The following is a 12,238-nucleotide window of genomic DNA, read 5'->3' as shown; positions in this document are numbered from 1 at the left end:
TGTGTATTGCTGCAGCATCACATGCCACTTTTGAAATCCAGTGAAAGATAGATTCCTTTCTTCCCCTATGTGCTTGAGTGATCATCAGCTCTCGGAAGACTTGGTGTCTCCAATTATTGAAGGACTTGGACATTTTCAGAAATGAAAGGAAGTATGTTGAGACTTAATCAGGTGGCGCTTTGTGGAATTCAGACCCATTTTCTTTAATTTAGAGCCCAGGCTTGAGTGGACGCACCCCGATGGATGGATGAGTCAAGGTTTCTCCTTCTGTGTATTTTCTAAGCTTTTTTTTTCAGCCACTTAGGCACTACTGCACATGGAACAGAATTCTGACTGCTGGTTAGTGTTTATCCTATGAAACAGAGTCTGTGACCCTTAAGAAGACGTCCTTACTCATGACTAGGATCTAACCTAGAAGGGAAATTTTCAGAAAAATGACGACCTTATCCTGTGCATAAAGAATTCGATTCATAAAGAATTTAAATCAGTTTTCTTAACTCAAGAACATGAGGATTAAAGAGATAAAGCTTCTTAAACTTTAAATTATCAATATAAGGGTAAGGAAAAGGCCATATGAGTGGGCAGAGTTAACACACGACTGTTGTCTGTACCAGGGGCCAGCAAACATTCTCTGGAAAGAGGGAGATGGCAAGTGTCTCAGACTCTGCAGGTCACAGCTAGTCGATGCTGCAGTAATCCCAGCCCCGCGGTTGTGATGCGGAGGGAGCCATAGACGGTGCATAATGGGGCGGTCATGGCTGTGTCCCCATAAAATCATATTCACGGACACTTGAATTTCATGAACGCAATTTGAATTTCGCGTATCACGAAATAGTATCTTTCTTTTGATATTTTTCAACCATTTAAAGGGGGTAAAAACCGCCCTTAGCTTGCCAGCCCTACCGGAACAGGTGTTGGGCCAGATTTGGACCTCGGGCCGTCATTTATCAACTCTGGTGGGGGGGCCGTTAAAAGCAAGCTCGATCAGTCAATTAATATTTGCATCAGGCTCACCAGTTCCATAGATTGGGGGGCGAGCTAGGAACACCAGCCTCTCATCTAGTACACATTAAAGTTGCAAGTAGGATGTTACGACGTCCAAGGAAGACATCATAACAAAAAAAGACAAGTTTAGTTTGATCGATCGCTGTGATTGGTTTGTAAACTCATCGAAAAGTAAATAACCTCTTGCAGACAAAGCGAATCTAATACTATAATCCTGAGAAGTCTAATCCTAAATTCATCCAAAGTATATATAATGTTGTTTATTAATTCATTAGCTCAACCAACCAACGGGGCGGCGTCACTGAGTGTAACATGCCAGGAACTGTTCTAACAGTTGAGGGTGACGAAGAGGATGAAACCAGCGCCCGTTGTTTGGCAGCCGCCCCGTATTCCTCCTCTCAGAGACGCCGGTTTCCTTGAGCATCCCCTGTCCCTGGGCCCTGGGCGCAGCCGTCAGTGATTTGTACGTGACTTTCGAGCGGGGGTGCGAGGGCTGCTGGGGACACCCTGGCGTCTGCCTGCCGCCCTCCTCCTCGCCCCTGTCCTGCGTGCATCCACCCCGACCCCTCCGGGGGCCTGTCTCTAAGCCCCGTCGGGAGTCAGACGCCCCCCGCGCCCCCTCGTGCCTCCTGACTGGCCTCCCTGGGCGCCCGCCCTCCGCCCTCTGTCCTGGGCGCAGCACCCACACTTACACCGTCAGCTGCGTGTCCCACTGCTGTGCTCAGAGCCCTGCAGGGACGCAAATCGGGCCCCGCGGGCCTGACCTGCCAGAGTTCTCTCCCCCAACATTGCTTCTGGCCCCTTCCTGCCTCGGCCCCATCCCACCCCCATCCCCATGCTACCCTGGGAAGGTGCTCAGCCCACTTGGCTTCAGGGTCTTTGGAGGCCTTAGGTGCCTGCGTGAACAACCCCCTCACCATGGCTCCGACGGCAGCGTCTCGGGACCTTCCGACCTCCCTAGCTGGCAGCAGGGAGCCCCCCTCCCTCCCCTGCTCTTCACCTGCCCCCCCTTGTCCTGGTGACCCAGTAGATTGCAATGGCTTCTCTTCCTGTCGCCTCCCCGCACCAGGGCCTGAGCTCACACGGGGAAGGGTCCCAACCAGCCTCCCGACTGATGTGGCCCAAGTGTCCAGAACGTTACCTGACACCCAGCAGGCGCTGGGTAAGGACGCTGAACGCGGGCACACACGACCGGGTGCAAACACACCCCCACCTCAATCGTTGTGTTTTGTTCTGTTTTCTCTTTGCAATTTACTGAGTAGGAACAAATGCAAACATGTTCTTACTTTAACCTGCTATTTTTAGGTTAAGTGAGAACCTAAAGTAAGAAATTCACTTGTGAATCCTTTGGCTGAGATCTGAACAATCTTTACCATAACCGAACATTCTTGCATGGGAAAAAAACAACAAAAAAATAAAAATCCCGTCCATGTGGACGTCACCACATGAAAAGATGCCTTCGACTAAATACCACCGAAGGCTGTCCTTTCTCCAAGGGCGCGTCTCATGGCACAGACGCGGACGCGCTGCTCGGGGGGCGCATGGTCGAGCTCCTCGGGTGTTCACGTTCAGGGCACCAAGTCTGGGGATGAGGGTCACCCTGGAGAGCGCGACCCCGCGGTGTCCCCGGCTCCTCGGGTGTAGGCCTGAGTGAAAAGGGCGAGATTAAAGCTCTATTCAGTAGATGAGCGAAGGGTCAAAACCGAAGTCCTTTTACCCACGAAGGAGGCAGGCTAATCTGGAATCATCGTCAAGAGGTAGAAAATGAGCGACTGTCGCCCAGGAGGGCTACAGATCTAACACGCGGGGCAGTGTTGGCACAGTGCTATCATTGCCCCCGATTAATTGTTTTTTACGTAAAAACTTGTGCTTTGCCATCTGTAGTTTTTTGCAATGTGATAAGGTTTTTCTCAATGTGGCAGCTTGTAGAGTCAACTGTATTTTTGTATGTATTCTTTGGTTAGTTTTTAATGTGGCTCATAAAAAATAATAATTTTGCGCTTTGTATTTATCACACGTTTCTCACTCAGCTCTACACAAGGATTTTTGCCGCCTTTGTAAACATTTCATGGAAACCCAGCTCCATTAGCCATTTCTAAAAATTAATGTCATGAAATGGAAAACTAAATTTCTGATTATGAGGTCCAGATCAGGAAATAATTTAGGTTTTATAAATATGAAAATAAACCCCCATCTCCTCCTTTTTGGGGGGTTTCCATCATAAATGACTATTATTTTTATTTTTAAAAAAGATTTTATTTTTTTTCATTATTTATTTATTTATTCATTTATTCATTCATTTTATTCATTTATTATTATATATAGAGAGAGAGGCAGAGACACGGGCAGAGGGAGAAGCAGGCTCCATGCAGGGAGCCCAACGTGGGATTCAATCCCAAACCCTGGGATCAGGCCCTGGGTCAAAAGCAGATGCTCAACTGCTGAGCCACCCAGGTGCCCCATGACTCTAATTTTTAATTATTATTATTTTTTTAAGATTTTATTTACTTATTCATGACAGACACAGAGAGAGAGAGGCAGAGACACAGGCAGAGGGAGAAGCAGGCTCCATGCAGGGAGCCTGACGTAGGACTCGATCCCGGGACTCTAAGATCACGCCCTGGGCCAAAGGCAGGCGCTAAACTGCTGAGCCACCCAGGGATCCCCTATTATTTTTAATTAAATCCAACTTTACACTACATATTTCAATCCAGGTTTACGTTCTATGTAACATATGTGTAAAACTGTTAGCTTATTGTTGGAGAATTGATTATTTAACTTCCTGTTCTGTTTATCTCACAGATAATTCACCTTTATTCTGAAACATAACCTTATGTCATATCACGTTCATGCTTGTAATAGTCACAGTTTATCAAATACACAGTAGGGGCCAGGCCTCAGGCCAGTGCTGTCGATACTTCCTTCAGCCAGGACCTACGAGTGCCTACTGTGTGTAGGGCAGTGTGCTGAGTGCTTGACCTACCAAGGAGCAAGACCAATAGGGCTCTTGTCTCATGAAATGCGCCATCCGGTGAAGGTAAAATCAGACCAATAATGGGTGACCACGAGACAGGTCCCTCCTCTGCCTGGACGGCCGGGAGCATTTGCTCGGAAGGGCTTCTACTCTACAGCTGAAGGAATCAAGGAAAGATTTCTGGAAAAATGATATTTAAGCTAAGATTGGGGAGTACCTGGGTGGCTCAGTGGTTGAGCCAGGCTCACGGGTGGCCACGCGGCCACAGCCTTGGTGGCCACGCCATCGGCCCCGGGCAGCCCACTTGGTGCAGAGGCAGGGAGTCGTCAGGGTGGCCGGCCTTGCAGAGGGAGAAGTGGGCACCTGCTGGGCCCCGGCCCCGGCTGCCGCGAGCCAGGCGGCGGGGAGGCCTGTCCCCGTGGGGCGCGGTCCGGCCCCTGGTGGCCTCTGCCTTGGAGTCTATGCTGGCGACCGGGCCAGAGACGGAGCAGGTGCCTCCTTGGCCAGTTCCCAAGAGCATTCTCTGAGAACAGGGAGGGCGGGCCTCTGTGCGCCGCAGGGCAGCCGAGCTGAGGGATGCAGGGGGTACGGGGGGCGCAGGCCCAGGACCACAGGCAGATCGCTGCTCCTCCAAACTGCTGCGGCCCTGCAGCCAGGGGGGTCCCCAGGAGGAATCGGCCTGGGGGGAGGAAGGAGGGGGAGAGGGTAACTGCGTCCTGCGTCCTGTCCAAAGTGGGAGCCTCCGTGCTGGGCCTTCCCGTGGGCCCCGGTCTCACACGTGCACATTTCTTTTGATTTCTCTTACAAAAGGGGAGCTTCGGCTCCGATTTTAGGACTTGTCTTGTGTCGGCTGTTTCTCAAAACAGTCAGCTCCAAACACACCTGAGCCCACGAGGGATACTGTCGGTGGCTGGTTCCCTGCCCCACGCTGCCGGTCACGGAGATGGAGGAGGGGAAACGCATCAGTGATTGATTAATCAGGGGATTAGCTCATCAACCCCACGGGGGCCGTGGCCCCTGCCCCCCCCCCGCCCCATGACTCCAGAGGCCCCTTCCTGCCCTTCACCAGCGTGAAGCCCAGCGTCTCCCCGGAATAGCCAGGAACCGAAGCCTTGGCTTACACACTGGGAAGAGGGGCTTTCCTGGGTCTGAACCCCTGGGGGCGCTCAGGGTCTGTCCCGGGGACCCGGGGCTCCAGGTCGCCTGCTGGGCTCCGGGGCTGCGGCGCTCCGAGGGGCCCCCGGCTTGCGGGGCACCTCTTCTCATTACTATCTGGACCCAACCTCTGTTCCTCAAACAACGGCCACTCATCCGTCTCTCCTCGGGCTCCCAAACGGCCCAGGGCCCAGCCAGTGTGGACGCTGCATCAGCTGTCCCCAGGAAAGCCGGCCCTGGCTGGCCTGCGCCCCAGATCTGCCCCTGGGGGCGGAGCCCGAGCAGCAAAGTCCGAGCCACTGGGCATCATTCCCCGGAACGGGGCCTCCTGCCCCCGGCCGAGAGTTCATCCCTACCGCGAAGATGCGGGGTCCCCTCACCTGGATGACCGACAGGCTAGGCAGGGCTCCTGCCACGAAAATGACAACTGGCTTTGCCCCCAGAGAAGGAGGGGGGCCTCTCCCCATTTACACGGCTAAGGGGACCACGCAGGAGACCGTCCCTGGTTCCAAACTTAGTTCAGCCGACGCCTGCAAAGTGATAGAAGGTGCTTCCCAAGCCGCCCCCTCCAGAACAAGCCTCACGAGGCAGCCCATGGAGTCCCTGCCTGACCGGGAGCCTGTCACACCGTAAAGGTCGCCTTAGTGGAATGGCCCCCCTTGATAAGCTGAAGGACACGGGTTATGCTGCGTGTGCATGCCGCGTGGTGTTACGGGCGTCGGTCTCTCCGCGTGGACTAGGTGGTGCTGCTGTGTGCGTTTTCCTGTACACGTGGAAGCACTGTCTACCGGGCGATGGTTTAAAAAGACATGTGTACGGTAAGCAAACGTTTACTTCTAGGCACTAATACCTCGGCCAGTAAACATTTTTAAGTGATGCTTAGGAAACATGCAAGGACAGGGCTCCTGGGTCGCTCAGTTGGTTAAGCATCTGCCTTTGGCTCTGGTCATGACTCCGGGGTCCTGGGTTGGGCTCCCAGCTCGGCGGGCCTCTCTGCACTCTCTACCCTCGCTGTTCTTGCTCTTTCTCTCTCTCTCTAAATAAATAAATAAATAATAAATAAATAATCTTAAAAAAAGAAACCTTTGCAAGATGGACTTTATGCATTTAATAGGATGTGGCCCAAGTTCTTAATTCTTATTTTATTAGAATTAAAAAAAAACATAACTTTGTACATGATGTGAGATATATGTATATATGCAAAATGTATGTATATACGCGCACACACATATACAGACACACATATATATGTTCTATGAATTCCTCAGTGTCAAGAATCACTTTATCCAATTAGCAGGAAATTTGGGTCCCTTGCAGGTTCTTAGTATAAAATGGTTCTTCTCTGTCTATAAGAAACAAAAAGGCCCATTACTTTTCCATTAAGTGGAGCCCAAGTTTTGAATCACTCAAGCTGACTGGAATGGGCCTGGTGCCAGTGGACAAGGAGTGGAGACATCCCTTAGATTCTATGGGGGCTTTGGAAAATGTCTTTATGACCTGAAGTATTCCAGAGAACCCCTTGGGAAATTGAAAGCCTCAATATTCATCGCCCCAGAAACAATACCTTCTTTCTCTAAGGTGATACAGGGATAAGGCTGATGTCACTAAAAGCAGCGTTTCCTTTTTTTTTTTTTTTTTATGGTGAGAAACGAGAAAGATTCAAAGTCACCAAAATCCCATTTGCAGAGAAAATATTTAAGACAAAAATGAGTAAAAGGTATGTTGCGGCACATAAAAGAATACAATCGTGAAAAAGAAATGAGGGCAAGCGTCATCAATAACTTTGTATGACCCTGCAGGTGGAGAAGCAATTTCTGACCCCATCACATTGTCTTTGGTTAGGGGCTTTCCTATTAGTTTCTGGATGAGCTTTATTGCCTTTACCAGGAAACATCTTTCCGCAATTGATAACTAGAAGAAAATAAAGTGGCATTTATTTCAAAGACCCAACCCATGTAGTTCCCCCTACATTGCTTGAAATTATTCTCTTTGTTTCACCTCAGGCATTCTCATTGCTTTTTTAATCCAATCTAGATAACCCTGGCAACGTTTTATTTTTATTTCATAATTCTAGAAGGAAAGGGTAAAGGTTTGGGGTTCATTTCAATTCGACTAAGACGACATGGTTGATTTCCTGGTAATTTCAAACCGTCTTTGAAGATACACAAGCAAATACATGCATCCTTTCTAAGACCACAGGGAGAACCATCGTAGGACAACTCACATCGTCATACACTTAGCTAATTCTGTGGATGCGATATTTCTACTGAGTAGACAACATGAATTCACGAGAATATAACCTGTTAATGGTGAGTCCTAATATCATTCTCGACATTCCAAGTGAAAATCTGGTTTGGAATTAGAAAATGTACTCATAAAACTGAATTGGACATCAAAGCATTGAAGGACATATAATCATTAGTGCAAGCCGGTCTTTCATATCCTCGAATTCTGTTGATCTTTACTTGGAAGAATTGGAAGAGTTTGTTGAGCAAAATGTGCTCTATTATTTCATAAATTTAGGAAACACTGGATTAAATAAACACTTTCAAAAAAATAATTATAAAATTATTATAAATTGTAAAAAATAAATATGAATTATAAAAATATAAATATATAAATATAAAAAATTGTTATAAAAACAACTTCATAAAAAATAGGTTTGTTTCCTGTAGGACTTGTCTGAACCTTTAATCCGTGATGGGCACCGTGAATCTATGGGAGGGAACTGGAGTATACAGCATTTGCCGATGTTGTTTGACCAAATACCTGTTAATAATCTACAGAAGAGTATTCTATGGGCCACTCATTTTTGCGAGGTTGATATATCTGTTGAAATTCTTATTCATGCACAAATTTTGCGCACCTTTGCATAAAGCTTCATTATTGGGCAATATGTGTTTTTGCTTTGAATAAAAACTGAATGCAAATTTGGAAAGAGAAGTAATTAAAATATATCTTCATTGTAAAAATTACAATGAGGCTCATCCATGACCTCCTTGGCTATTCTTTTAAACTCTCATTTTAAATCACTTTCATACCGTACAAACCGTGCTAGAAATTATCACTCAGAATTGCACATGTAATCGTACATATGACCATTTGCTTGCGGAGAAGATGAAGTTTCTTTTGAGGATGTGCAGTTCAGTACAAAAGAGAAGTTTGTAAATATGCACAGAATCACTTATGTTTTGTTTGTTTGTTTGTTTTCTGAAGCCTAGCAAAATCTCAGCCAAGGTAAAGGACAAGTGGGTCTTAGGTTCTTTAGGAACATTGTTCGAATAATAAACTCAAGGTTGCTTGTAAAACACTAGTTCAATGCAAGTACGACCTGGGTTATAATTCTGGTGTTTGAATTCTGTAATTTCTATTCTATATTATGCAAATTTGTTGGTTTATGGGTGCGACACTCCTGACTTTCTAACTAAAAACCTTGCCTCCTGAAGTCTGTCCTGCATTCCAGTGCTTTACCAGTCTTCTGTCGGGGTGATGTGCTGGCTCTCTGCTCTACCTTCTAAACAAAACTAGAGGTTTTATTATTCAAAATTCCAGATGTCAAGATATGCTACAAAGCTGTAGTCATTAAAACAGTATGATACTGACACAAAAATAGGCATAGACCAATATAGATAGAAAGCCCATAAATAAATCCCCGGGAATGGCCAAATAATCTTTGACAAAGGGGTCAAGAATATACAATGAGGGAAAGGACAGCCTCTTCACTAAATGGTGCTGGGGAAACTGAACAGCTACATGCAAAATAATAAAACTGGAACACTTTCTGACATCATACACAAAAATAAACTCAAACCGGTTTAGAAACCTTAATGTGAGACCTGAGACCATAAAACCCCTAAAAAAGAAAACCAAACAGTTATCCCTTGGACATCAGCCTTAGCAACATTTTTCTAGATACAGGGATCCCTGGGTGGCTCAGCGGTTTGGCGCCTGCCTTTGGCCCAGGGCATGATCCTGGAGTCCCAGGATCGAGTCCCACATCGGGCTCCTGGTGCATGGAGCTTGCTTCTCCCTCTGCCTGTGTCTCTGCCTCTCTCTCTCTCTCTCTCTCTCTGTGACTATCATAAATAAATAAAAATTAAAAAAAAAACATTTTTCTAGATACAGCTCCTCAGACAAGGGAAATGAAAGTAAAAATAAACTATTCAGACTACACCAAAACAAAAAGCTTTGGCACAGCGAGGGAAACCAACAACAAAATGAGAAGGCAACCTAACCTGCCAAACGAGGGGAGATATTTGCAAGTGATATATCCTATAAGGGGTTAACATTCAAACTACACGAGGAACTTCTACAACTCCACACCAGAGAAAACAACCCAATTAAAACTGTGCAGAGGAACTGAATAGACAGTTTTCCAAAGGAGACTTCCAGATGGCCAACAGACACCCGAAAAGACGTTCAATATCACTAACTGTCAGGGAAATGCAAATCAGAACCACAACGAGATATGACCTTACACCTATCAGAATGGCTAGAATCAGAAAGACAAGACATAACAAGTGTTGGCAAGCATGTGGAGCAAAGGTCCCTTTGTGTATCGTTGGCGGGATGGTAAGTGGCGCAGCCATTGTGGAAAAAGTTTGGAGGTTCCTCAAAAAATTAAAAACGGAACTACCATATAATCCGGTAATTCCGTTAGTGGGTATTGGCTCAAGGAAAACAAAAACACTAATTTGAAAATATACATGCACCTCTATGTTTATGGCAGCATTATTTACAATATCCAGGATATGGACGCAACCCAAGCGTTCCCTGATGAATGGACAAAGAATACATATATACATATATATATGTATTCTTTGAAATATATGTTCTTTGAATATATATTATTTGAAATATATATTCTTTGAAATATATATTCTTTGAAGAATATATATACTATATATATGGTAATATATATAGTATATAATACTACCCTATATAGTAATACTATATTATTTATAATAGTATAATAGTATAATATAGTATTTATAATAATAGTATAATAGTATATATACAATATCAATATTATAATAATAGTATAGTATTATAGGGTATAATATAATACCCTATATAGTAATACTTACCCTATAGTATTACTCAGCCATAAAGAAGAATGAGATCCTGCCAAATGTGACCACATGGATGGATCTGGAGGGCATTATGCTGAGTGAAATAAGTCAGAAATACAATGACAGGTACCGTATGATTTCAGTTATATGTAGACTCTGAAACACAGAACATAAACACAACGATCAGAGAACCAAAACAGAGAAGAAATCAGAGAAGAAATTGGTAGTTTCCAGAAGGCAGGGGATGGGGGGACTCGGGCAAAGAGGGTGAAGGGGAGCGGGATGTAGAGTCTCCCAGTTAGGGAGTGTGTAAGTCACGGGGATCGGCACGGGGTGGATTGGGAACAGTGTCGCCTGCTGACAGATGGTAGGCACGCGTGTGGCGGGCACGCTACAGCGCATGGAGTTGTCAGATCACTATGTGAAAACAAATAGATAAAAATAAAAGAGTAAAACTACGGGTGAGAGCGAACTGCATGAGAGGAACAGCCACTGGGATCTGAGAACAAGCGATGACTAGTCGAAAAGCTGCATGAAGGGAAGCTTAAAACTCACTGTCATGTTAAGATCGTCAATTTGATGCCGACAAAGAGCAGCAGACGATGAAAGGAAGATACTCGGGGATCCCGGGTGGCACAGGGGTTTAGCGTCGCCTTCGGCCCAGGGTGTGATCCTGGGAACGTGGGATCGAGTCCCGCGTCGGGGTCCCTGCAGGGAGCCTCCTTCTCCCTCTGCCTGTGTCTCGGCCTCTCTGTCTCTGTGTCTCTCATGAGTAAACAGATAAAATCGTACAGAAGCACCACACTAGGATAACCATATAATTCATTGTCCTCATTGGAAGTTCCTTGAGAGTGAAATGGGGTTATTAATGATTCTGCCAAGAAGAGCGCGCCCCGTGAGCCTAGCGATACCCTGGCTCAAACTGCGCCTTCTCTAGCCAGTTCCCATCCCAGCGTCAGTTTGGTCGCCGTAGCTGGTTGTCCCCTGGAAGGCACAGCCCCTGAAGACATGTACCCAACTCCGTTGTGCTCTCGGTCCTCTGGGAGTGGCGTACTTGACTGGAGCATTGTAAGTGTCGTTAACATGAAAACCGGAGGGGGATATGCGCGCAGGTGGGCATTCGGGGTCGCGCGGTGCAGGTCCTCCACGTGGCCTGTCACTGGTTGCGTTTTCAGCAAGTGCCGCTTGCATTTGCTCGAAGGAAGCGGAGTCAAGATGCTCGTTATTGACTGTAGCCCTGGGGACCGGAGCTCTGAGCATTCGTTCACGGGCAAGAGGCCTTGGGCCCCCGGGAGCCCTTACCCGGACGTAAGCGCAGGGACCCCCCAACCCCGTCATTTACCAGGTACTGTCTTTGCTTTGCAGCATCGATCGCATCCACCTGCAATGACCCCGGGATGCCTCAGAACGGCACCCGCTACGGGGACAGCCGAGAGCCGGGCGACACCGTCACCTTCCAGTGTGACCCTGGGTACCAGCTCCAAGGACAAGCTAAGATCACGTGTGTGCAGCTGAATAACCGATTCTTCTGGCAACCGGACCCTCCTACGTGCATAGGTATCGGGCAGCTGAAGTTTTGTATTTCCAAGTGAATGCATGTGACCGTTCAAATTGCTCCATAAACGGGTTACTTCTCCAGAAGTATTTCTCCAGAGTTTCTCACGCGCCCTCCAGTTCAGAGACTATATGGAAATTTTATTGTAAACCTTTTAAGCCTTATTTTATTAGGCGAAGTAAAGAAAGTGGTTTACTTATTGTACAGTAATTGACATTTATCTAACATTTCCTACCCTTAACAAATCTTGTAAAAATATGGGTCAATCAAATTACTGTACTTTAAAATCCTGGGCGGGGGGAAATTCATAACCCTGCCATCGCTGTTCTCATGTTTAATATAGAAACATGCCCTTCAGCGAAACCTACTCAATAAAAAGTATTTTCTTTTTTTAGATGGCACTTCTATGATATCGGTACATTTTAATAGGATCCTGAAAACCAGAAATTATATTGCTTTCGTCAAAATGAAGATAAA

General features: G+C 46.4%; 1 protein-coding gene across 2 annotated transcripts in view; it reads left to right on the top strand.

Moving 5' to 3' along the window:
• The window catches only part of CSMD1 (CUB and Sushi multiple domains 1), a 1,870,054-nt gene that overhangs the window by 1,607,447 nt on the left and 250,369 nt on the right, over nt 1-12,238 (top strand). For both annotated transcript variants that reach the window (XM_077848529.1, XM_077848528.1), the window contains exon 27: nt 11,572-11,763. In XM_077848529.1, coding sequence (XP_077704655.1) covers nt 11,572-11,763 — 192 coding nt within the window. The remainder of the gene's footprint in view (nt 1-11,571; nt 11,764-12,238) is intronic.

The sequence above is a fragment of the Canis aureus genome, chromosome 15 (assembly GCF_053574225.1).
Source record: "Canis aureus isolate CA01 chromosome 15, VMU_Caureus_v.1.0, whole genome shotgun sequence".
NCBI lineage: Eukaryota > Metazoa > Chordata > Mammalia > Carnivora > Canidae > Canis > Canis aureus.
This window is presented reverse-complemented; position numbering and strand designations above follow the sequence as displayed.